Genomic DNA, 24,972 nt, shown 5'->3' on the forward strand with positions numbered 1-24,972 from the left:
ATCATGAGACACCATTGTGTCCTGTGGAAAAAGAAGACAGTTGCATTTCCTACCTGCTTTATAACTGTGTCTTTAGATTCCTGGGGAAAGGTCAACTCAGTGTTTCCGTCTTGGCAAGAAATCCACAGTGTACTCCCAAGTTCTACACGTCGGGGAAGCCTCGACTCTTGTGTGAGCGCGTGCTGTGTGCCCAAGTGCCCATGGTGATGGCTGATCTGTTTCCTGCAGTGCATCAACCGGGAGGCACGGGCGGCCAACTTCTCTAGCTCCCTCAACCTGCCGGACAAGACCCTGCAGTTTGTCAAAGACCACCCTCTGATGGATGAGTCCGTGACCCCGATAGACAGCAGGCCCCGGCTGATCAAAGGTGACGTGAACTACACGCAGATTGTGGTGGACAGGACCCGGGCCCTGGATGGAACCATCCATGATGTCATGTTTGTCAGCACAGGTGGGTCCCTGGGTTAGAACATGGGTACGTCCAACCAGGGCTTCTTTGGTGGCTCAATGGTAAAGAATCCGCCTGCCAATGCAAGAGACACAGGTTTGATGCCTGGGTCGGGAAGATCCCTTGGAGAAGGGAAGGGCAACCCACTCCAGTATTCTTGCCTGGAGAATCCCATGGACAGAGGAGCCTGGTGGGCTACAGTTTATAGGGTTGCAAAAAGTCAGACACGACTTGAGCAGCCAAACAAAAATAAAGTCCAGCTAATCTCTGCCACATGGAGCCAGCGTCTCGCCCAGGTGCCCACGTGGTGGGAGGATTTGTTCGTGTGTGGGAGGATTTCTGAGAAGTCCCCACACCTGGGTGGCTTCAGATCTCTGTGACCATCAGAACACCTGGGGCACCAGTTAAAAATGCAGGTCCTAACCCGGATCTAGAAATTCAGGTCTGATGGGTCAGGGCTGGTGCAGAGGGAGGCCAGGTGGTGCCGTGGAGGCGAGCTGAAAGCTGCAGACAGGCACGTCCTGCCTCCCTGAGTGAACAACTGGTCTCGAGACCTGTCCTGACCTGCCACGGGAGGCACACCTCTCCTGGTGGCCTGTAGACGCCAACACAAGCTTCCTGGAACGGAGGTGGTGATCAGGCAAAGGAGCAGCAGCAGCGGGCAGGCCCTGTGGTCAGTCCTGGGTGCTACCCAGCCTCTGGCTTCCCCTGCCTGGGGCTCCTGGTGGGCTGGCACCCCCAGAGGCCTGTGGTGCCTAAGAACCACGTCACATTTATTTGGATGACACAGTGTCGACCATTCTGATGAGGAGTATTGGACTTAACAAAGAGCTGTTTATTTTTCAGAAAAAGATGGGGATGACCCATGCCAGCTGGGTGTCCAGTTGTTTATTCTGCCGATGACTCTTCCCTTTGTGGGTCTAATGCAAAAACATCATCTGTTTCTAAGCCTCCTGTTTGGGGAAGGAGTGGGAGGCAGAAGGGTGACTGTTTGCTGCTGTGGCCAACAGCCAGCCAGCATCGTCCTCTCCTCCTGAGGACTGACCTGCAGCTTTGACCTTGCAGACCGGGGTGCCCTGCACAAAGCCATCAGCCTCGAGAATGACATCCACATCATTGAGGAGACTCAGCTCTTCCAGGACTTCGAGCCCATCCAGAGCCTGCTGCTGTCTTCCAAGAAGGTAAGTCCCCAGGGGGCTGGCAGGGCAGCCCCACATTTCAGTGACCACAGCCCCGGCTGGGCCAGACAGGCCCTGTCTTCCATCTGGCCCAGATGAACCTACCTTCAGGCTCTTACAGAAAGTTCTTCCGTGAGCTCTGGGGTACAGGGAAGGCAAAGAAAGTGAAAATGTTAGTCACTCAGTCGTGTACAACTCTTTGCAATCCCATGGACTATAGCTCACCAGGCTCCTCTGTCCATGAGGATTCTCCAGGCAAGAATACTGGAGTGGGTTGCCATTCCCTTCTCCAAGGGATCTTCCCAACCCCAGGATTGAACCTGAGTCTCCCGCATTGCAGGCAGATTCTTTACCATCTGAACCACTAGGGAAGGCAAACTGTGTCCTAAAAGTTGAAGAACCTCCCTGACTTGTTGGGACTGATGTACAGTGCTGTCAGGGGCTCGCTGGGCCATGGAAACACATCCTCGTGTGGGAACTTGGTGAGGCTGAGACCTCATCCTCGGGTGCCATCCATGCAGCTCCCTCATTTGCACAGAAAACCGTCCTCTTAAGTGATGACATGCTGAAAAGTCCCCTTAGACAGGGTGCTGTCTCCTCACCGAGGGCAGCATGGTTCTTCCATAAAGGGCTGAGAGTGAACGCTGGAGGCTCTGAAGGCTGTGCTGTTGTAGCTTGAGAGCAGCCATGGACAGTCCAGAAGCAAGTGAGTCCTGTTAGGCCCTAGCAAAGCCTTATTTATGGGCCCCAAGCTTTGCAGTTCACATTTTCTTTCTTTTCTACTTTTATATTCTTAATTATTTGGCTGCATCAGGGCTTAGTTGTGGCAGACAGGATCTTTGTTGTGCATAAAAAGATCTTTTATGCATGATCTTTTATTACAGCGCACGGGCTCTAGTTGCAGCACACGGTCTTAGTAGTTGCGATGCGTGGGCTTAGTTGCCCCATGGCTTGTGGGACCTGAGTTCCCTGACCAGGGATCAAACCCACGTCCCCTGCATTGCCAGGAGGATTCTTAACCACTGGACCACAAGGAAGTCTGCGAAATTTTCAAATGTCACAAAATGTTAGTCTTTTGATTCTTCTTCAACCATTTGAATTATGTGAAAATTGTTATTAGTGGGTGGGCTGCCTAGAAGCAGCAAGCGGGTTGGATCTGCCCTGCAGTCCACAGGCTGTCCTCAGCTGTACATCCCAAGTGGCCTTTGGGAAATGTGCCTCCTGGGTTACCGCTAGGGTGGAGAGTGAGGAGCGGAGCATGGGGCGGGCTTCATGTGACCTTGTCCACATCTGGCTCCAGGTGCGTGACTGTGAGCCTGGGCAGGCCAGTCCTGCCTCTATTTCCTCCTCTGTGCAGTGAAGTTTGGCAGCCGCTGGCAGGGTCCTGGCCCTGTGCTGTGACGCCCCCCATGCTGTGGCCCCTGGGCTGATAGACTCTGGTCAGCACCAGAAATTGGCCACCTGGCCACACGTCACATTCCCCTCTGCCGCAGCCCCCCATCATTCAGCCTCTCCCACCTGTACCCCATTTGTAAAGCCTGGCTTAGGGGCACCAGGCTGGCCTGTCCCCACTTCATAAGGCGTCGCCCTGTTGAGATTTTCGCTCTGGACCCACTGGCCTCCTGAGCTTTCCTCCCTTCATGCTGGAAAGAGATTGTTCATCTGGCCTCCCAGAACATCCTCCCTGCCCTGGGTCCTGGTGGGAGCTACACCTGGCTTGTAGGGCCCAGGCTCAGTCCTTCCTCAGCCCCAGGGCTGTGGGCAGCCAGGATTGGGCCCCTGATAGGCATGTGAGAAAGAAAAGAAGGCGATGTCTCAGTCATGCTTGTATTTGCAAATGCTGCACGTGGGCTTTCACCCTCTCCCCTTCATCAGGAACTTGAGGACTTGCGTCTGGTTTTCAGTCTCCTGTTGCAGGGTCCCCGCCCCTCTCGGCCCCTGCAGTGCGTGTCTTCTCCCTCCAGGTCTGAAAGGGAAGGAAGACAGAATAGCCTGGTGGAGTTAGGCTCACAGACTTAGATCTGTGCCTCTCGAGCAGGTGCTTTTGGCCACCCTTCGCCATGCCCTCCTGAACAGTTTGTTGAAATAAGGAAACCCAGGGGCCCTTCTGGCCACCGCCATGTTGCTCGGATACTTCAGCCAAGCTGGGACAAGCATGCGTAAGGCCTCCAGATGGTCAAATACTCATCAGAACCAAGGCCGGGCCCCCAGTGTGGACATGTGGTGAGAACAGGGCTCAGCTCTGCTCCACGACGTCATTGCTGGACCCAGCTGGCCCTGCCATCCTGACCCAAGTCTTCATGGGCACTGATCCCACGGGAGGGATGGGGGAGGGAGGGGAGAAGGGAGGGGGCAGGATCGCCCATTGGAAGGTCTCACAGGTCAGTCCTTTGCTCACTCCCTGCCATCAGGAATGGTCAAGCGGCCAGGGAGGGAGCCTGGCGCCCCGGGGAGGGAATCACCTTTCCCTACAGGAGCCCGCACTGCGCTGGGGCCTGGCTCATTTGCCTAGGACAGGTGGAAGTGCTTTGTGCAATCATGGGGTCCCACACCTCCTGGGCTGGTGGGCTCAGGGTGGCTTTGGAATGCTGGCTATGCTGCCATGGCAGCAGGAAGCGGCTCTTTGGGGTAAAAAGACACCAGTTCCTCCCTCCCCGCTCCCCAGCGGCAGGCCCTTCTGGGTCAGCCATGCCTGGTCCTCACTGCAGAAAGCGAATGAGCAGGCACCACAGGGCTGGGGGAGCACAGAACGGCCGGTACACAGCCTCCACCAGGGAGCAGAGCTCCTTGTCACTACCTCCCGTCCCCTCACAGCAAGGGCATTGTGGTAAATGCACTTCATAAATTGTACCGTTTTAATTATTTTTGTGTGTACACCTTAGAAGCATTAAATACATTCACACTGTGAAACCCTCCTCCCCATCCATCCCCAGAACATCTTGTCTTACACCACTAAAACCCCATACCCATTAACCACTAAGTCCCCCTTCCTCCCATTCCTCAGCCCCTAGCACCCACCCCTCTGCGTCCCACCTCTGTGTCTTTGACTACTCTAAGAAGAACCTCATGTCATTGGAATCCGACAACATTCGTCCTTTTGAGACGAGCCTATTTCCCTTAGCATCATGTCCTAAAGGCTCATCCGTGTTGTAGCAGCTGACAGGATCTCCTTCCTGTTTGGGGCTGAGTCGCATTCCATCGTGTGCATACCCCACATCTGCTTTATTCACCCCCTGGTAGACACTGGGGTTGTCTCTCCCCTGCTGCATGAACAGGCCTGCTCTCATCTCTCGTGCCCACACAAGAAACACCAGGTATGCCCAAAACTCAAGGGCATTCCACGAAATGCTGACCAGTGCTCTCCAAAAGTGTCAAGGACACCAAGACGAGGGCAGATGGGGAGCCCTATGTGGCAGGCGTGCTCTGGGTCCCGGGGCCAGGCTAAGTGTGGTTTTTCTGCGGAAGTTCTGTAATGGTGAGATGCCACCTGTGCAGCAAAGGCGGGAGCCCCTCCAGCTCTGGCCGCGTCCACCCACGACCACCCACCCGTGGACCCGGACATGGAGAGTCCAGTGCTGCAGCTGAGGGCACAGTCCCCCAGAGGGTGGGGGCCTGAGCGTGTGCATACTCAGCACATCTCTCAGGAGCCAGGTGGTACCCGGCCAGATTGTCTTCTCTCATGCAAGAGTTGAGATGGTGGTGGTCCTGCAGCCCTTCCCCCATGCTCCTATCGAACCCGAGCAGGTCTCCTGGCAACAGCACCCTAACTCCCCTCCACACGCCCGATGCCCACGTTCCCACAACCTGCTTTCTGACTCCAGGGCCACACATGGCCTTGGCACCTCTCCTCAGTCCCCCCGGTCTGGAGGGCTCCCCATCTGCCCTCGTCTTGGTGACCTTGACACTTTTGGAGAGCACTGGTCAGTGTTTCGTGGAATGCCCTTGATTGAGTTTTGGGCATACCTGGTGTTGTGTTTAGATAGGGGTTGAGCATTTTGGGGAGATGACCTCTGTCTCAGGAATGTGGAGTCAGTGTGACCTCTTGGTTTTTTTTTTTTTGGCTGCGTCCAATTTTACTTTTAGCATGTGGGATCTTCATTGTGGCATGCAGGATATAGTTCCCTGACCAAGGCTCAAACCCAGGAGCATTGGGAGTATGTAGTCTTAGCCACTGGACCACCGTGTTATCCCCACACTCTGTGGTCAGTGGGAGCAGCCCACCCCAGGGGGCCAGGAGCCAAGCCCCAGCTCCTCGAGGAGGGGTTGAAGAATTTGGGGGCCACATTCAGCCCCTGCAGTGGCTGACACTTAGTTATGGGCAACCATGGGCTTCCCTGGTGGCTCAGATGGTAAAGAAGCTGCCCTCAATGCAGGAGACCTGGGTTTGATCCCTAGGTCAGGAAGACCCCCTGGAGAAGGGAATGGCAACCCACTCCAGGATCCTTGCCTGGAGGATTCCATAAACAGAGGAGCCTGGTGGGCTACAGTCCATGGGGTCACAAAGAATCAGACATGACTGAGCGACTAATGCTCTGAGGCTAAATAGACACACGGTTCCGTCTTGCCCACTGACTTCTGTGTCCACCCGTGGGCCTTGCCTGCTGCGGTCACTGCTATGAGGTCTCAGGCCACTTTACTGTTCCACATTCATTGGAGTGGGTCAGGTGCAGTCATGGGGGCTCAGCCCTGCCCTGTTGGGGAGCAAGGGCTGGAGGCTGAGTGGGCTGTAGGGCGGGGGGATGGAGCCAGCCTGGGACAGGCTGCCCCCCTCCCCAACCCAGGCCACCTGCTCCGCTCTACATGAGTGTCCGCACCCTCGCCAGGGCCCTTCTATAGGATCCTGCTGAAGTTGCCCACTGGGCCAATCACCCCAGGAAACTTTTTCTCTCTTCCGAGTCACATGATCCCAACTGTGATCTGAGATGTCGTCCTAATTCCTTCTTATGAATACAGGGTGCTCCTGGCCTCAGTGCCCAGGTCTCTGCCTACGCGGACAGGCCAGCACTGGGCCTGACGCTCTGTCACTTGCCTTCACAGTATGACGCCGTCGCAGGCGCGCTGCCCTCTCTCTCGGCTATGCTCACACACGGAGGGTCTGTGACCCCTGGGCCTTCGAGGCATCACAGGCCAGGGGATCTGGGGTCACACGGGGACTTTGCACTCCAGCCAGACAGGTTACTTGAAAACGGGTTTCCGAGGACAGGGGCTGTGTCTCATCTGAGTCTCAAATAGGAAGCGCCGTGTAAATTTGGCAATCTTTTGACATTAAATAAAGCCCTTTCTAGAATGTCAAGGTGAGAGTGACTCACCAGCAAGGGAGAGAGAAAACGCTGAGCTTCTGAATGGCCAGCCCTGAGTCTGCTCGTGGGCTTCCGGTGGACGCCGAAGGGCAGCCTTCATTCTAGCTGAGCTCAGTGAGAACAATCAGCCTGTCCCGATGGCCTCTGCACCCAGTTTTCCTTCTGTGCTGCGGGCTCTGGGGCCATCGGCCTGAGAGGGAGATGTCCCAGGCCCAGTGTTGCGGAGCATGGAGGAGCCTGCTCTGCTCTCTGCTACTTTCCCTGGTGGCTCAGATGGTAAAGAATCTGCCTGCAGTGCAGGAGACCCAGGTCCAATCCCTGGGTCTGCAGGAGACCCAGGTCCAATCCCTGGGTCGGGAAGACCTCCTGGAGAAGGGAATGACTACCCACTCCAGTATTCTTGCCTGGAGAATCCCATTGAGAGAGGAGCCTGGCGAGCTACAGTCCACGGGGTCACAAAAGAGTCAGATACGACAGAGCGACTAACACTCACAGACACCCTGCGCGTGGCTCTCCATTTCCCTAGCTGTGTTCATTTCTTGTAGATGCGAGAGCAGTGACTGCCTCCTCACTTGTCTTCCTCTGTTTAGTAAAACTCTGTTTGCTCTCCTCCAGCATTCCCTGCGGCCTCGCTGGATTCACACACTGTCGTCTATGTGCTGGTGTCCATGTGTGGGAACACGAGATGGGTTTTGGAGGCTGTGGTCTCTGGCCTAGTGAGGCTGGGAGGGCAGCCGGGAGTGTCAGGCTAGCGCACCTTCCTGCACACGGAGTGGGCAGAGGAGGTGCAGAGAAGCACTGCTGGCAAGTAGGATGAGGGTGGGCGCTTGGAAGGGGAGGGGGGGGTTTGGAGCAAGGCCCAGTGTACTCTGAGTTAGTCTGTGGGCTCCCCCCAGCCCGCAAAACCACGCGCTGCCCATGATGTCACAGTGCTGCTATGCAGATCTGTCTAGGATCTAACCTGGCCTTGTACCACTTCCTCCTCCAGAAGCTTGGGGAGATGCCTTGTCACCATTCCTCCCTGTGAGCTAGAGAGGCAGCCAGCCCTTGAAGGCTGCCCCACCCCGTGCCCACCGCTCTCGTCTGTTTCACACCCACAGGGCAGGAAGTTTGTCTACGCCGGCTCCAACTCGGGCGTGGTGCAGGCCCCTGTGGCCTTCTGCGGGAAGCATGGCACCTGCGAGGACTGCGTGCTCGCCCGGGACCCCTACTGCGCCTGGAGCCCGGCCATGGCCTCCTGTGTCGCCCTGCACCAGACTGACGGCCCCAGCAGGTAGCGTGCGCGGCATGTGGGCGCCCTGCCCAGCCCCATGGCCTGACGCGTGTGCACCCTGTAACCCATGCCCCGTTATCTTGCAGGGGCCTGATTCAGGAAATGAACGGGGACGCATCCACTTGCCCTGGTAAGTTGCCCATCCCCGCCACCCCCCCTTTAGGGGCGGCCGGGTCTCCTTAACCATTTCATGACGCTTTGCTGTTGTAGCATTTCGCACGTTTTGTTTTTCTTTCTCGGAACAGAGGTCGAGTATCTCGTGGCAGACCCCCGTGATGTTTCTTTGTCCCTTGTATCACAAAACAGGATGCTGAAGCCATGCAGAGTGTGTTTACTGGGAGGCACTCTCATCCCAAACTGTGATGTCCACTCTTGACACGCCTCTCTCTTCCGCTTAGCTTGGGGCTACACCTCTTGTGGGGCTTCCCCAGTGGCTCAGTGGATAAAGAATCCACCTGCGATACAGGAGATGCAGGAGACATGGGTTTGATCCCCGAGTTGGGAAGCTCCCCTGGAAGAGGGCATGGCAACCCACTCCAGTATTCTTGCCTGGAGAATCCCATGGACAGAGGAGCCTGGCGGGGTATAGTCCACGGGGTCACAAAGAGTCGGGCACAGCTGAGCACACACGCATACACACCTCTTGTGAGCCGGAGGGAGGTACTCAGGAGACATTAGTTCCCATTCCCCTTAGGTCATCCCACCCCTGCCAGGAGGTCAGGCATGTCTCAGCTGAAGGCAGGTGTGCCCTGGGCTCCCATCACTAACCTGACAGATGTCATCAGTTAAGACAGGTTTAGGAGGAGGGTGGCAAGGCCCGCCAAGCTGCTAGCAGAAGTCTGATGTGTTTGCCTTGGCACCGCCACCAGAAGGCACAGCTGGCTTCTCTGCGGCCTCCCTGGCCTGGGGAGTTCTCCCCGTCCCCCGGGGCTGCCACTGGGAGCTCATCTTTGCTTTTTGGTCACGCATGTCTTTATCTCCTTAGCTGTTCTGGAAGATTCCATGTTGCTCCACTGGGTGAAATTCTTGTGTCCTCTTTGTACATGTTGACCTATTTTCGAGAGACGTGTTGAGCGGGGTTGTTGATGCTGTGCACATTTATTTTAATGTTCCAGATAAAATTAAAGAAAGTTACCTGCAGCATTTTTTCAAGCATGGCGGCACAGCAGAACTCAAATGTTCCCAAAAGTCCAACCTGGCCCGGGTGGTATGGAAGTTCCAGAATGGCGTGCTCAAGGCCGAAAGCCCCAAGTACAGCCTGGTAGGCAGAAAGAACCTGCTCATCTTCAACCTGTCAGAAGGAGACAGCGGGGTGTATCAGTGCCTGTCGGAGGAGAGGGTCAAGAACAAGACAATCTTGCAGGTGGTGGCCAAGCATGTTCTGGAGGTCAAGACAGTCCCGCGAACCACAGTGGCCTCTACCTCGCCGGCCACACGGACAGAAGGCAGTCGGATCACCCCTAGAGTGTCAGTGGGGCCCACCCCAGTCTCCTTTCCCCAGACCCCAGCTGTGCGGGTCACCACGCCGGGTGCTGAACCCCCACCATCCAGCCCCGTGGCACCCACCAGTACGTCCTGCGAACCAAAGATCGTCATTAACACGGTCCCGCAAGTCCACTCGGAGAAGACACTGTATCTCAAGTCCAGTGACAACCGCCTCCTCATGTTTCTTTTCCTCTTCTTCTTCGCCCTCTTCCTCTGCCTCATCTCCTACAATTGCTATAAGGGCTACCTGCCCGGACAGTGCTTGAAATTCCGCTCGGCCATGCTCCTCGGGAAGAAGAAGCCCACGTCAGACTTCTCAGACTTTGAGCAGAGTGTGAAGGAGACGCTGGTGGAGCAGGGCAGCTTCTCCCAGCAGAATGGGGGACAGCCCAAGCCGGCCCTGGACACCGGCTACGAGACAGAGCAGGACACCATGGCCAGCCGGCTGCCCACGGACCGGGAGGACTCGCAGAAGATCGACGAGCTCCCGGGCAGGGACCGGCCGTTCGACGTCAAGTGCGAGCTGAAGTTCGCCGACTCGGACGCGGACGGGGACTGAGGCCCCGGCCGCCCACAGGTCCCTTGTGTTGCCACCTCAGCGCCCCATCCAGTGCTGCGTAGGTAGCCGTCGTCAGCAAACCTCCGTCTTCTGTGTCTTTTCTCTTGGGTCGCGCTTGTGACTTGGTTTCTCTTTGTCCTTTTGGAAAACAGCGAGCATCGAGTCCGGCCTCCCTGGTCGGTGGGGCGTTTGGAGTCGGGCCCGCAGGCTCACCCATGGCCGCTCTGCGGCGGAGAGACGGCCAGACTGCCACTGGCCTGAGAAGAAGGTCTGTGAACGTCCCCTCCTCGTAGCAGCCACTGAAAGATAATTTAATTCCAGATTGGAAATGACATTTTAGTTTATCAGATTGGTAACTTATCACCTGTTGTCCAGGTTGGCACGGACCTTTCCTTCCACGTCATTACTTTGTAGGATTTTGCTTTAATTATGTTGGCGTGTTGGGTCATTTTATTTTTTTAATTACTAAAGCAGATGTTTTAATATTTGGAAGGTGTACATCTTCTGAATTTTGTTGTATATTAGGATAAAGGTATGGCTTACGTTGCTTAAGATTCTCAGGGATAAACTTACTTTTGCTAAATGCATTCTTTTCCGCTTTTAGAAATGTAGACAGAATCATCTCTTGATCGCACTTCTTTTTTTAATTATTCTTAAAATTTTGTTCCTTGAGGGAAGCATCGTTTTCAGAGATTTTTCTTTCTGTACCTTTTTACTCTTGTCTTAACTCTTTCAAGGAAAAGGCTGTGGGGGACCATCCCATGACACTGGGCAGAGTTTGGAGGGAGGGACGGGCCCCAGCATGCTCTGGATGGAGCTGGGCTAGCCCAGAGCTGAGAGGACAAGCGTGTTACAATCTAATGCCCATGGCCACTGGTGAAAACCTCTTGTTCAGGCAGAATGTTCTCCAGGATGTCTTGGTCATCTGAACATCTCCTTTTCCATTTTGCTTCCATCTCATGCTCTCCGCCTGCCCAGACTCTCTGTTTGGCCTAATTGAGCTGTCCACAACTGGAAAAGAGCTGGGTGGCCAGGGGGCAGCCAGGCCAGTGACCACAGCCCCCCAGCCCCCACATGCTGCTGCCGCAGACCTGCCAAGCCTGGCGCCATCTGTCAAGGTGCACGTGGGCTGCACGGTCCTACCATCACCGACGTCACACTCCACCTCCTGCTTTCCAGACGCCCACAAGAGGAGGCTTTCTTTCCGTGGCAAAGAGCAATAAACTCTGAGCGTGTGTGCCTGTGTGGCCGATGTCATCTTCCAGCATGATAGGATTTGACCGTTCTGGTGTAAACATTTGTGTTTTATAAGATTTACTTTGTTTTTATTTTTCTACTTTGAATTGTATACATTTGGAAAGTAACCGAATAAACAGAAGCTTATATCCTTGATGCGGGCCCGTGGTTCTCTGCGGCTCCTCCGCCGCCTCCCCGCGTGGCCTGGGCCCCTTTTCTCTCCTCTGCTTCATTCTCCTCCCCCGGCATGCGGTGCACTCCTGATGACTTCTCCTCAGAGCCCTCTCTCTTTTCTGTCCTCTGTCTCGCAGCCTCATCTCCTCTGCCCTTCCCTCCTCCGGGGTCCTCTTCCCTGTCCTGTCTGGGCCCTGACTCATCTTCCTCTCCCCGAAGCCCCTGGCCGGCCTCGGGCCCAGGGCCTGACAGCCGCCTGCAGGTCACCTTGCTGCCGCCCTTCCTCAGCGACCAGGCCCAGCACGTGCATGCCCTGGGAACCTTCCATCTCTTCTGCCAGGCCACAGGTGAGCAGGGCACCTGTCCAGGTGGGGGTGGGGGGGACTTCCTCCAGGAGCACTGCCTTCCTTACTGCATCCCTCCAGTAATCTCCAGCGATGCTTAACCGTGACCCCAGAGCTGTTCCTGTGGACAGTAGGGGTCAACCAGTGTTTTCCATGAAGGACCAAACTCGGACTTTGCAAGCCATGGTTTCTGTTGCAGCTACTTGGCTCTTCTTTTGTAACCTGAAAGCTGCCAATGGGTGGGTGTGGCCATGCACCCAAATTTATTTGCACACTCGAGCTGCAGCTTGCCAGTTACTGGTATATAAGGTTACTTCTGTGTTGGCTAACAATTTGGGTTTAATAGACTTGGCATCTGGAGATTTAAAAATGAACTTTAGAGCCTCCAGAAGGCTCAATTGTTTTAACAATTTGCTTTGAGATGTTTAAATGCAGAAAAGGTGTCAAGTCTAGTGTGCCCTCAGCCATAGGCAGTGTTGGCTCGATGCTGGACAACACCGAGATGGGGTGTCAGCCATGCCTCTGTGCTGAGCATGTCCCATGGGGGCTCTGGGCAGTACTCGGCAGCCTGGTCTCCCTGCTGCCATCTTCTAACTCATTAGTAGCTGCAAACACACAGCATGCTCCAGGCCTGCTCAAGAATAAGCTTAGGAGGAAAAGCAAATCTCTTTTTTTTTTTTTCACTGTTTGGAGAATTTAAGCAAGCTGTGGGAAGTGTTAAACTGCTACCCACTTCCCTGTGGGTTGACTCACGAGCCTTCATGTCCACTGTGACCCTGCACTTGTAGCCACTGGTGGCTCCGCCTGGGCCCCAAGCATTGGACAGGGAAGTTGTCTATGAAGGAGATGCTTGCAAACAGACCTGCGAGGGTTGGGTCCATGTGGCCCCAGGTCACCTGGGTGCTGCTCTTAGCCCTGACTCCTTGGGCAGGCACTGGGGAAGTGCTTCAGCCCTCCCTGGCCCGGCCCGCAGTGGCAGCATCCTTCACAGCCACGCTGGGGAAATCACTCAGCAGTGGGAAGGCGGAGACACTTGGTACTGGTGTCTCCAGGCTCCCTGCTGACAGACGCAGGCCTCAGGATCCCCACAGATGGCCTGTGAGGGCCCACCCCTCGATGGAGCAGTTTCACTCCGTCTCCACTCAGGGACCTCCCCTTCCCGAGGGCAACCTGCTGGTGAGGGGCGGAGTGAACGAGAGCACCTCTCCTCTGCTGAGGCCGTGCTGGGGGCCTGTCCCCAGGCTTTTCCTGCCGCAGGTGGCTGGGTTGGGTACCCCCCATGATACATCCAGATCTAGGCTGGTGTTGCCCTTTTCTCCTAAATCTAGCCCATGAGCCCACACTGGGTCCCTGCGCAGTGCGGGTGTTCGAGTGCACGGTGTTTAAGAAGGCAGCAGCCCTGGACAGCTCCTCCCCCAGGTGGTGGCAGGCGCCGGAGCTCCATCAGCCAGTGCAGGCTCTGGCTCTGCATAGGTGTCAGCTCCTGCCTCCACCTGCGGGCACCTCCCTGTCCAGGCTGCTCCCACCTGGCCTTGGCCTGGGTGTCACTGCGGAGCTGGGCTTACCAAACTGTCCCACGGTGGCTAGAGCACTGGCCCAGCTAAGGCCAGGTCAGCTTCTCACAGTGGGGACAGCCTTGCAGCTGAGTGACTCTGAGGGGCTTCTCTGCATCTCCAGATTATGCTGGTGGAATGTGTGTGTGCTTGGGTGTCTGTATGTCGATACGTGTATGTGTACATAGGTACATGTATGTGCTTTGTGTACTGACCTATCTGTGTGCACACGTGTGCCTCTATGTCTGTGTGTTCTTGCATGAATATGTATGCAGACACCCGTGTGTGTGAATGTGTTTCTATTTGGTGCAGAGCACTCTGCACAACTGTGCCTTGTGGCCATGCTTCTATTCAAAGGCCTTGAGACTTGAGTGTGGGTAGGATGAATTCTGGGTTTGGGGGTGGTTCTCCAACCTGCTGGCTGTCTTCCATTTGAAAGTTAGGAGTTAGGAAAATACCGATAAATGGAGAAAAGGGGTTCTGAGCTGGAGAAATCATGAAGGCATGTAGTCGTGTTCTTCTTTTCTGAAAAAAATCCATGCTCTTGTGGCAAAATTAGAACAGATAAGCAAAGAGATCTTCCACTATGTGCATGTGAGCACACTTTATTTTGCCTGTAAATATAAAGATATGGGACATCTCAGAGGTGTGGCAAGTTCAGATTCAGACCCATTGCAATAAAGCAACTATTGTAATGAAGTGAGTTGCATGAATTTTTTCCTTTCCCAGTACATTTAAAACTTACATAAGAATGGCATAAGCGTTATGTACCTTAATTTAAAAATGCTAATGGTCATCTGAGCCTTCAGCAAGCTGAGGCACTTACAACAAAGATCACCAGTCATGGTCACCATAGAATTATTGTATTAATGATAATGAAAAAGTTCAAAGTACAGTGAGAATTACCAAAGTGTGATACACAGACGGAAAGTGAGCAAATGCTGTTGGAAAAAATGGCAGCAATCAACTTGCTCAATACAGGGTTGCCACACACCTTTGATTTATAAAAAACATAATCTCTGCAAAGTGCAATATAGCAAAGCACAATCAAACAAAGCAAGCTTGTGTAGATCACAGCGATTGGTGATATGTCCGTGTGCATGTCTGTGCAGATCATGTGGTTGCACATGCATGTGTATACACACAGAAAGTTTTGCTGTTTAGTTGCTCAGTTGTGTCTGACTCTTTGCCACCCCGTGGACTGTAGCCCGCCAGGCTTCTCTGTCCATGGGATTCTTGTGGACTCTGGACAGCTTCCCAGGTGGCTCAGTGGTAAAGAATCCACCTGCCAATGCAGGAGACAGTGGGTTTGATCCCTCAGTCAGGAAGATCCCCTGGAGGAGGGCATGGCAACCCACTCCAGTATTCTTGTCTGGAGAATCCCATGGACAGAGGAGACTGGTGGGTTACAGTGCAAAGGGTCCCAAAGAGTCCCAAAGACACGACTGAGAGACTAAGCGCACACACACATGCGGACTCTGAGCCATGTGGGGGAATCCGGAGTGAGTGTCCTTGGTGCGTACTCCGAGCCTCTGGGTGCTCAGAGACCAGAACTGCACCCCTATGGGGGCACCTGGCCGTCCAGTAGCTTGCAGAACTCTGCGTGAGTATGGGAGCTGAGCACAGGGAGGGGGATGCCTGGAGCTGCATGGGACATGGCCCGATGACTTGGGGTGGTCTCTTGCACCCCCCTCCAGCTGGGGGCTCTCAGGCCCTTCGCCTCTAGGATGGGTCGGCTTTCCTCAAGAAGGGGCCGTTGCTCAGAGGAGTTCTGGTTTTGTCACACAGTGGAGTATGCTGGAGAAGGAAATTGGAAACCCACTCCAGTATTCTTGCTGGAGAAACCCCATGGACAGAGGAGCCTGGCGGGCTACAGTCCATGGGGTCACAAAGAGTTGGACACAACTGAGCAACTAAAACACATAGTCAACTCTGCCTAGCGGTTTCCTTGGACAGGGTGGGGTCAGGGTGGAGCCAACAGTCCCACAAACCTGAAGTGGGGGCTGGGGCCCGAGACTGCCGGCAGCCCCAGCCCACGGTGGCTGTGAGGGGTGGGCCCAGCACCCCAAATTTCCAGGTAGCAGGCCCCTGGGAGACAGGGCAGGTGGGTTTGGCTTGCTGCCCTAGGTCCCCACTGACATCGTGTACTGGCCCTGCTGACTGGTTTTAACTTTTAACTTCCTTTCCCTCTCTCTTTAATCTCTTCTGCATTCAGAATGAGTTGGATAGTTTTTTAAAAAGAATAAATGGAACGTAAGTATTTTAACATTTTTCATACTTGACACGGTTAGATCCCCATTTAGAGAACATTTAATGGTGCTTCATGCTATACTCACGGTAAAGGTGCATGCGGGAGTGGTTTTCATGTTGTTTGTGCCCCAACGACTGTGGGTCTAAGGAGAATTTGGCTCCTGAGAGGTCCTGGCCTGTATGGTTCAGGGTGACGAATCGTCCCCAGCTCGGGCCACTTGGGTTCTTTGTCTCGGTGTCGGTCAGGAGAACCTATCTGAGGCTCCAGTGACCCATGTTTGAGGCTCCCGTCCTGGGGATTCGATGCGTGTCATCAGTGGGCAGGGCGAGAAGATGAGAACCGACCTTACTGTCTGTTCTGAGAAGCCTTTGCATTTTGACCAGTCGGCTTATGAGTAGCAGCTTTTAGAGTTGACCGCCCTGAGTTGCCCACCAGCCGGGGAATGACTAAATGGGGCACGATGTCATGAAGAGCCTTCAGTTAAAGTGAGGCAGGCACCCAGCAGGTGTCACAGACATGGGTGTGTGTACCTGTAGGTGTGGATCTGCATATATGTATAAGCATGCATATCTGAAAATAAGAGTGGAGTTATCTGTGGGCAGGGTACAAAATGTTCTGTATACAAAAATGTACCTTGTACCAAAGTATGGTTTCCCGGTTGGCTCAGTGGTTAAGAACCCGCCTGCCAATGCAGGAGATACAAGAGACGCAGGTTCGATCCCTGGGTCAGGAAGATCTCCTGGAGAAGGGCATGGCAACCCACTCCAGTATTCTTGGACTGGAGAATCCCCTGAACAGAGTAGCCTGGCGTGCTACAGTCCGTGGGGTCACAAAGTGTCAGACATGACTGAGCACACATACAAGGGTGACAGAATAAAACACCAACAATCCCACCCAGAAAACAAGTGAACAGACCCCACGGTCCCCATGGGACCAGTACGGCAGGGAGCTGCCGTTGTGAATTACTTCTGAACACCTTTCAGAATTCCCTCCAGAGCCTGTGGCTCATGTCTTTCTTCCACATAGCACTGTTTTGTTGTAGAAGCAATATTTGCTTCTTGTAGTGAATTTGAAACTTTAGGGAAGTATAAAGAGCAGAATCAAATCACATCTTTGAGGATCCTGAACGTGGTGGGTCAAAGGTGAATAGGCCCCAGCGGGTCACACGGGGACCTGACTCGCTAGGAGTCCGTCAAAGGTAATTTTATCTAAACTAGACGTCTCTCCCCTTGTAAAAAGCCCAGCATGTGGCAGAGAAACATCTCAGCCAGCCGCCTGCACCTGACCGTGTACACATGTCCCCACTCACAAGCACAGCCAGATGCCTGTTGTTTCCGTGCAGGTGTTTTAATCCTTCGGCTCTATCATCGGCTGCTCGGTGAACTCCAGCCACAGATAGACGTAGTCCCGGTACCCCTGAGCATCCTGTGTGAAATGTTTCATTATGTCCTTCCCAGGCTGGTGGGCATCTCAGAGGGAATTGAGCTCTTGAAAGCTGATTCTCAGGCAGGGCTGCTCTGGTCTAGGTCAGACTGACCTGCCCGCCTGCTGCCCAGGGTGGTCCAGTCAACACGGAATTGCAGGCATTTGTCAGGGAGCTAGGACCCCCTGGTCCACATGGTTGGGGTGCTCAGCTGGCACAGGCAGTGGGGGGAACAGCCCCAGCACGGCCCCCTGCTCCATTACTGGGAGCAGCGGAACAGAGGGCGTGGGTGTCCCCCAGAGCCCTCAGGGAGCAGGGCCTGCCTCCCCCTCCTGCCCGGCTCTGAACCCCTCGGGTGCCTGGGGTGGGCGGCGGCTGCTGTAACGCCTGGACTGTCCTGTGCTCCGTCACAGCTCAGCTCAGCCACAGGGGCTGTGCACACCCCAGGAAGGAGCCGGGGTGTTGCTGGGTGTTTCAGTTGTGACTTGTCCTGCCTTTGGCCCACATTAGAGTGGAAGCCGGTGTCTTATCAGATGCCGGGGAGATGCCCCGGCTTGTTTGTTCTTTAGTAGAGACGGGAGGTGGGCCTGACTCAGCACAGCCCTTGGGGCCCGGGGTGAAGCCTGAAACCCCGGACTCATCAGCCGCACGTTGTGCAGGGGGACGGGGGCCCCATCAAGGAGGTGCCGTGCTGAGTGAGGCTGATTCCAGCCTTGGGGCCAGAGCCCAGTTTTGCCCCACGCTCTCCACACACTGGTCCCCAAGGCCCGCACCCCCCGGCCTCTCTCTAATGAGCATGGGATCTGGGGGTGATGGTGCATGGAGCCCTGGCATACTTCAGGAAGGGGGCTTCGGCCTGGGCCCTTTTCCGCCTCCAGTCCGCTGTCCTCCAAGTCGTTATTCTGTAAGACAGGCTGTCAGCCCTTCTCAGCACCCCGGTGCGCCTGGGGCTCCTGGCGGCAGTCCCACCCCTGGGCGTGAAGGCCCTGCCAGGCCCCAAGGGGCAGGCAGCTCTGACCTCCTGATGCCCCAAGGAGAGGGAGCAGGCTTGCAGGGGCAGAGCTTTAGGCCAAAGGTGGGGGCAGCAGGGCCAGTGGGCATATGAGTTTCCCAGGCCCAGACCCTCTGTGCGGAATAGACACCCTCTCCAGAGCACTTCACAGGGGTGCACAGCCCAGCAAGATAGGAAAAGGAGGTTCACTCTGACGTCCCCGTGTGTGTGTCCTGGGGACACGGCCATGCAAGGGTGCTTTGAAAAAGGCGCCCAAGCAAGGTCAAGGAGCAGGGAGCCACGAAGCACGAGGTGGTGAAGTGTTTGTACCCCTTTGCTCCCAGGGGTCACTGGGGACCACAGTGGGGAACCACCTCCAGGGAAAGGACAGAGACTTAGGAGGAAGCTGTCCTGTCACTTTGGGACCAGCTGGGACGAGGCCCCTAATCTGGGAAGCCCCCACACCCTGCCTCCCATACCAGAGTAGTTCTCATGACCCCTAGTTCTCATGACCTTCACCCAGGGGTGAAGATGGTCTGTGTATCCCCAGGTCCTGCAGACGTTCACTTCCTCTGGGAGAAGAACGGGCGCGAGCTGGAGGTGTGTGTGCCCACGCAGACCCACGCACTGCCCGACGGCAGGGCCCTCGTGCTCAGCTGGCTGCGAGACACCCTCCAGGAGAGCGCCGAGTACTGCTGCTCTGCGCTCTCCTGGGCCGGGAACAAGACCTCCAGGGCGCGGGTCACCGTGACCAGGCTCGGTAAGTGAGCTTCACTGTTTACCCTTGTCCCTTGAGCAGCAAGCAGGCTTGTATGGGGACGCTTCAGTCTGGGGATTACCTATCGGCTTTCACGAAGACAGAAAGTTACTTTTTCACCGTCTTATCTCCCAGCTGCATGCCTGTGTGTGCCTACCTGCACACAAACACACCTTTGCCCATGAGCACACATGGTGGCTGCCCATCCCGTCCTCCCAACATTAGACTCTGTTACGTTATTCGGATGGCCAACTCTGTAGGGCCAGATAACAACGCTGTTGTGATTTCCCCTTCTGTACTTCTGTTTCCCACATAACCGACCACTGTGCCCACCCGTTTGCTTGGTTCATTGTTGTTTTTCTTGTTCACTCGCTAAGTCGTATCTGGCTCTTTATGACCCCATGGACTGCAGCAGGCTAGGCTCCCTGCTCCTTCAGTATTTCCTGAAATTTGCTCAGATTCACGTCCAGTGAGTCAGTGATTTAAACATCTCACCCTCTGCTGCCCCTTTCTCCTTTTGCCTTCAGTCTTTTCCAGCATCAGGGTCTTTTCCAATGACTCAGTCCCACTCTCATCAGGTGGCCAAAGTACTGGAGCTTCAACCTCGGTATCCGTCCTTCCAATGAATATTCAGGACTGATTTCCTTTAGGATTGACTGGTTTGATCTCCTTGCTGTCCAAAGACTCTCACAAGTCTTCTACAGCACCGCAGTTCAAAAGCATCAATTCTTTGCTCAGCTTTATGGAGCAACTCTCACATCCATATATGACTACTGGAAAAACCATAGCTTTAAATATACAGACCTTTGTCAGCAAGGGGTGGTTCTGCTTTATAATACGGTATCTAGATTTGTCATAGCTTTTCTTCCAAGGGGCAAGTGTCTTTTAATTTCATGGCTGTGGTCATCATCCATTGGTTTTGGAGCCCAAGAAAATAAAACCTGTCACTGCTTCTGCTTTTTTCGCACCTATTTGTCAGAAATGATGGGCCCAGATGCCATGATCTTAAGTTTTTTAAATACTGAGTTTTAAGCCAGCTTTTTAACTCTCCTCTCACCTTCAAGAGGCTCTTTAGTTCCTCTTTCCTTTCTGCCCTTAGGGTGGTATCATCTGCATATCTGAGGTAACTGAAATTTCTCCAGGCAGTCTTGATTCCGGCTTGTGAGTCATGCAGCCCAGCATTTCATGTGATGTACTCTGCAAAGTGAAGTTGCTCAGTTGTTGCCCGACTCTTTGTGACCCCACGGACTGTAGCCCCCCAGGCTCCTCCTTCATGGGATTTTCCAGGCAAGAATACTGGAATGGGATGCCACTTCCTTCTTCAGGGGATCTTCCCAACCCAGGGATCAAACGAGTCTCCTCCATTGCAGGCAGACTCTTTTACTGTCTGAGCCACCAGGGAATCCCAAATGAAAGTGAAAGTCGCTCAGTCCTGTCCAACTCTTTGGGACCCCATGGACCTTCAGGCCAGAATAGGGGAGTGGGTAGCTCTTCCCCTTCTCCAGCAGATCTTCCCAACCTAGGATCAACCCGGGGTCTCCTGCATTGCAGGCAGATTCTTTACCAACTGAGCTATCAGGGTATTCTGCAAAGTTGTTAAATAAGCAAGCTGACAATACAGCCTTGACGTACTCCTTTCCTGGTTTTGAATCAGTCCGTTGTTCCTGGTTGTTGTTTTGCTTGGTTCATACTTGTCATTACTGCCACCCAGACTCTGCAGTGAAATCCCTGATCAGCACAGACATACTGGATCCTATTGTCAGCTCCCCAGACCCGCTGCACCAGGAGCCATGTGCCTCCTGGGGACCAGCCCTTCCTGCTGAGGCTGGCGATTCCGTTCCCCTGGTATTGGGTCTCATGACCTGTTTCTGGTGTTCCTTTGACTTTCTCCGTTTTTCTCTTAAGTGTCTCTTCTGGCACACTCAGGGTGTCTGGTAGGGGGCAGGGGGAGAGCATTTTGAGAGCCTATGTCTTTTCTCCATCTTAACACTTGAATCCAGCTGGGTGGACAATTCTGATGTGAAAACGATTCCCTAGTGTGTGATGCTGGCTCTGTCTTCTGCTCCTGAGGGTCTCCCTGTGACCCCATGTGACCACCGTCTTTCTGAGCACTGTGTCAATCAGTGCCTGGCCAGACCCCTTACACATGGTAGCCTCTGCCCTTCAACTATCAGAAGTATTCAGCACTTTTCTCATTTCCTGTCTCCATGAAACTGTTCTCCTAGATCCTGGGCTACTTGGCCTGGCCCTCTGTCCATCTTCTCTATCCTGTCACCTCTACTTGTTAGCTTTTCTCAACTTTCTCACCTGTTGGTGAATTTTTGTCCCACTATCACACCATCACTACTCAGAGGTTTTCATTCTGTTGTCATGACTGCATTCTCTTCTCGTCTCATGGATGTAGTATCTTCTCCCCTTTCTAAGGTTATTGAGAGGATTTTCCAGTTCTTTTCCCTCTCAGCTGCCCCTTTTTTGATCGTTCTGTTTCTCTCCCAAGTCTTGGGACCCTTGATGGTCAGTTATTTACCCAAGGTGTGGCCTTTGGATGGGCAGCATCTACCTGGGAGCTCCTTAGAAATGCAGAGCCGCTCCCAAGTCCTGGGGGCATCTCAAGTTCTCCAGGCAGTTCCTACGTGCACTAGGGAGTTGGTCTGCCCTGCACCCCTCCACTGCTGCATGGAGGGGCCCTAGCTAAGCCCACATGGCTCAGGTTGGGTTATCAGTGAGAACACCAGGTGGCAAGAGGCTGGGGCCTCATCATTTAGTCCATAGCCCAGCATTTGGTCTGCCTTCAGTGCAGGTACTTCCCAGGCCCCTGGTCCTGGGCTCTCCAAGACCACCAGTCTTCAGGGGCAGACACAGGGCAGCATCTTGGCTGTGCAGAGCAGTTAGGGCCTGGGGGCTGTGCACTCCTTCTGCACAGCCTGTAAGCGGCCTGCGAGCCTACCGTCTCAGCCCCCAAGGTCCCAACCGCCTCCCCACTGCCGGCCTGGGACCCTGCATGCTTGCTTGGGTCTGCTGGTTCTACCGAGGCTGTTTCCACTGGCCCCTCTGCTTCTCAACTCCCAGGTTTTCAGTTTTCTCTCCTGTTCTCCATCCATTTTCAAGATGGAGTTTATATGTAAATGTGCATATTTTAAAAGGTCCTTTGTCCTTTTGAGTGGGAATTACCAGAGAAAAGGAAATTACAGATACTCTCTCCCACCTATAACTTCCATTCATTTCTGTAAAATGCCCTTGGTCAAGATAAGATGAATTATCTTGTGAGAGGCTGAGATGGTTAGATAGCATCACTGGCTCAATGGACATGAATTTGAGAAAACTCTGGGAGATAGTGGAGGACGAGCAGCCTGGCATGAAAGTCCATGGGGTTGCGAAGAGTCAGACTTTGCAACTGAAAGTAAGTGCCTTACAAATTGTGACCTTGTATCTGTAAGTCAAATGATCAAACACACGCAAGGAGGTGCAGCGCGAGTGGCAGGTGATGTAACGGGACTGAATGGTCTCGGAGCCTTGGTGACCAGTCTCCCTTGAGGGAGGTGGCAACGGCCCCTGCCCACCACGATGAGTGCAGTGCCCCGTGAGGTGTGGGGAATTAGCCCCTCTCCTGGCTGCACCGAAGGTGCCAGTGAGATGTGGGGGACAGGGCCAGTGTGGCCTTGGGGAGCAGCTGCCATAGGAGCTGGTGGGCCTGGGGATGGCAGACAGGGGACATGACTGGGGAGGCCCCCCCCCAGCCAGGAAGTGAAGGCCTGAGGAGTAAACACCTCACCCCAGCCCACTCGGCTCAGCCCAGCAGAGAGGTTTCACTCGGCTCACAGCACAGCCTCTGTGGATGGAGGGGGCCCCCCACTCCGGGGGCCATGAAGGCCTGGAAACTGAGATCTGGAGCGCCCCCTCTACCTTGCAGAGGCGACCCAGCAGGAGAGGTGGACCAGAGAGCTCGCCAGCTGGAGGGCCGTGGTTGGGGAGCACGACCGCATGATGCAGAACTGGAAGAAGGCGTGGGTACGTGGCCGGGCCCGAAAGAGGGCAGGGGTCTGGGATGACAGCTGTCCCTCTTGGGGGCCCATCCTGCCAGGGGGCCCCATGTGCTTTCTCCTGGCCCACCCATCAGTTGTGCTTTCTGAAACCCACACCCCTTCTACCTGTTGCCCTCCAGCCTGCGGGGAGGGAAAAGGGGCTCTTACAGGAACCCAAAGTTAGGTGGGGCCAGCTGCTTCCAACAAGCCCCCCACAGTTACTCTGACCCTTAGCCCAGAGCTTAGTAGGCCCAGGCTTCCCTCCTTCAGGACCCTGGACCCCCCGGGGAGCACATGGGAAGCAGGTTCCAGGCTTTTCTGTTCTGCTAAGAACTGAAGTCCACGGTGTTCTTTCAGGAAAGCTGTAACCAGGACGTGTTCTAGCCACAGGAAGCCGTGCTGACCAGGCTGACCGTGCTGCCACCGCCACGCAGTCCCAGAGGCCTCAGAGCAGTGGGCTGTCTCCCTGTTCGCTGGACACAGCTCTTTGGGTTGCTTAGCGGAGAACACGGAGCCCTGAAGGGCCTGCGACAGTAGCCAGAACTTGTTTTACTCAGGAACTTAGATGGGACAGAACGGCCTGTCTGGCAGAAGCAGGAAACGGAGGTTAACAGGCTAGACACAACTCTGGTTAAGACAGTAGTGTGCGTGCCGGGTCCTCTTCCACAAGCACTGCTGTTACACTCCACAGGTCTGAGTTAATTTCATGTCATGCAACGGGTCGTCCTTCACACAGCCGTGTTAGCTCTTGTGACTGCTGGTTTTACTGCTCTGGAGCCCCCTTCACACTCAGCTGCTCAACTCTAAGAGACAAGGCAGGAAGGACAAGGCTCCAGGTGACCAGAATTTGCCTTTAACCTTCAGTGCTGAGGTCCAAACTCAGGCGCTGACTCGGATGGGAGACTTTGTGTTATTCCTCACTAATGTCAGAGCCTGTTTCCTAAAGCTCCAAGTGCGCACCTGTCCACTCGCAGCCATGGCCCAGGTGTCGAGCCTGTCTGATGGAAAAGCCAGCAGATCAGCATCTCCCGGGTCCCGGTCACTCTGCTCACGGCGGTACGGGTCTAATGAGGCTACTCTGTCCATTTGTCCAAGTTACTCACGCTGCACCTGCAGACTGCCGTGTGTGTAATGTGGCGGCCGAGGCTCTTCAGCTTGGAACCTTATAGGCACTGTTTGCAGAATGACTGCTTTTAGTGGAATGCTCATCTATCATAAAACCAAAATCTCTGTTAAATTAAGTGGTACTTCCCATGACCCTAGCAAATGGACGTCTCCTCAGCCTAATGACCACAGCCTGTTTCCAGACTCCTTGTTCTGAAGCTGATTGCCTTTGTTCAAGAGCAGCACACGTTTCCAGCCAGTCACCTCCAGGATCCACTGTGAACAAGGCTTCCGAGGATGGCTGGTTTCGGGGTCAAAGTCATCCTGGTTGCCCCCGAGCTGCCAATCCACCTTGTCAACAGAGGCCGAGCTGGCTCACAGGTCACCCACGATGCACTGTGACAAGACCTTTGGTACAACATCCATCCACTCTCACTGTGGCTCTCTTGTGGGGTGGCTGCTCTGCTCTATGGGCAGGGCCTTCTCCTTGGTGCTAGGATCAGAACAGACACTTGCAGTTACTGTAACATCAGCATGCAGGGTTCTGGTGGGAAAGGTAGTTATGAGGATGAGATCTGATTCTCTGAACTGTGGGGAAAAAAATAAAAGAGTTCCATTGAAACGTTTGCTCCATGAAGAGTGTCTGTACTCGGGACACCTGCCTGCTTCCCGCGGTGCCATCAGCATAGAGTAGGTCACTGTGTCACCTGCGGCAGTGGCCTCTGCCAGGAAAGTGACACCATGCCCTGGCTGCCAGGGCAACCCAGCGTTAAGTCACACGAGAAGCGAACCCTCTCAGCAGCTGAATGTGATGTTAAAACCCACCTACTTTGTTCAGCTAATCTGACCACCACAGACCCAGGGGCCTCGGGGG

The 24,972-nt window shown here is 54.5% G+C and overlaps 1 protein-coding gene across 8 annotated transcripts in view; it reads left to right on the forward strand.

Moving 5' to 3' along the window:
• Positions 1 to 24,857, forward strand: part of SEMA4D (semaphorin 4D) — a 132,286-nt gene extending 107,429 nt beyond the window's left edge. For 7 of the 8 annotated variants that reach the window (XM_043453720.1, XM_043453718.1, XM_043453724.1 and 4 more), the window contains 5 exons: positions 229 to 451; positions 1,514 to 1,629; positions 8,027 to 8,199; positions 8,286 to 8,329; positions 9,315 to 11,633. In XM_043453720.1, the coding sequence (XP_043309655.1) occupies positions 229 to 451; positions 1,514 to 1,629; positions 8,027 to 8,199; positions 8,286 to 8,329; positions 9,315 to 10,243 (1,485 nt within the window). In that variant the 3' untranslated portion in view covers positions 10,244 to 11,633. Of the gene's footprint in view, positions 1 to 228; positions 452 to 1,513; positions 1,630 to 8,026; positions 8,200 to 8,285; positions 8,330 to 9,314; positions 11,634 to 11,790; positions 12,001 to 18,765; positions 18,976 to 22,882; positions 22,981 to 23,351 lie in introns of those variants that run through there. The other variant, XM_043453726.1, reaches the window with a different exon arrangement.
• Positions 24,858 to 24,972: the final 115 nt, after the last annotated feature.

Source organism: Cervus canadensis, chromosome 30 (assembly GCF_019320065.1).
Source record: "Cervus canadensis isolate Bull #8, Minnesota chromosome 30, ASM1932006v1, whole genome shotgun sequence".
NCBI lineage: Eukaryota > Metazoa > Chordata > Mammalia > Artiodactyla > Cervidae > Cervus > Cervus canadensis.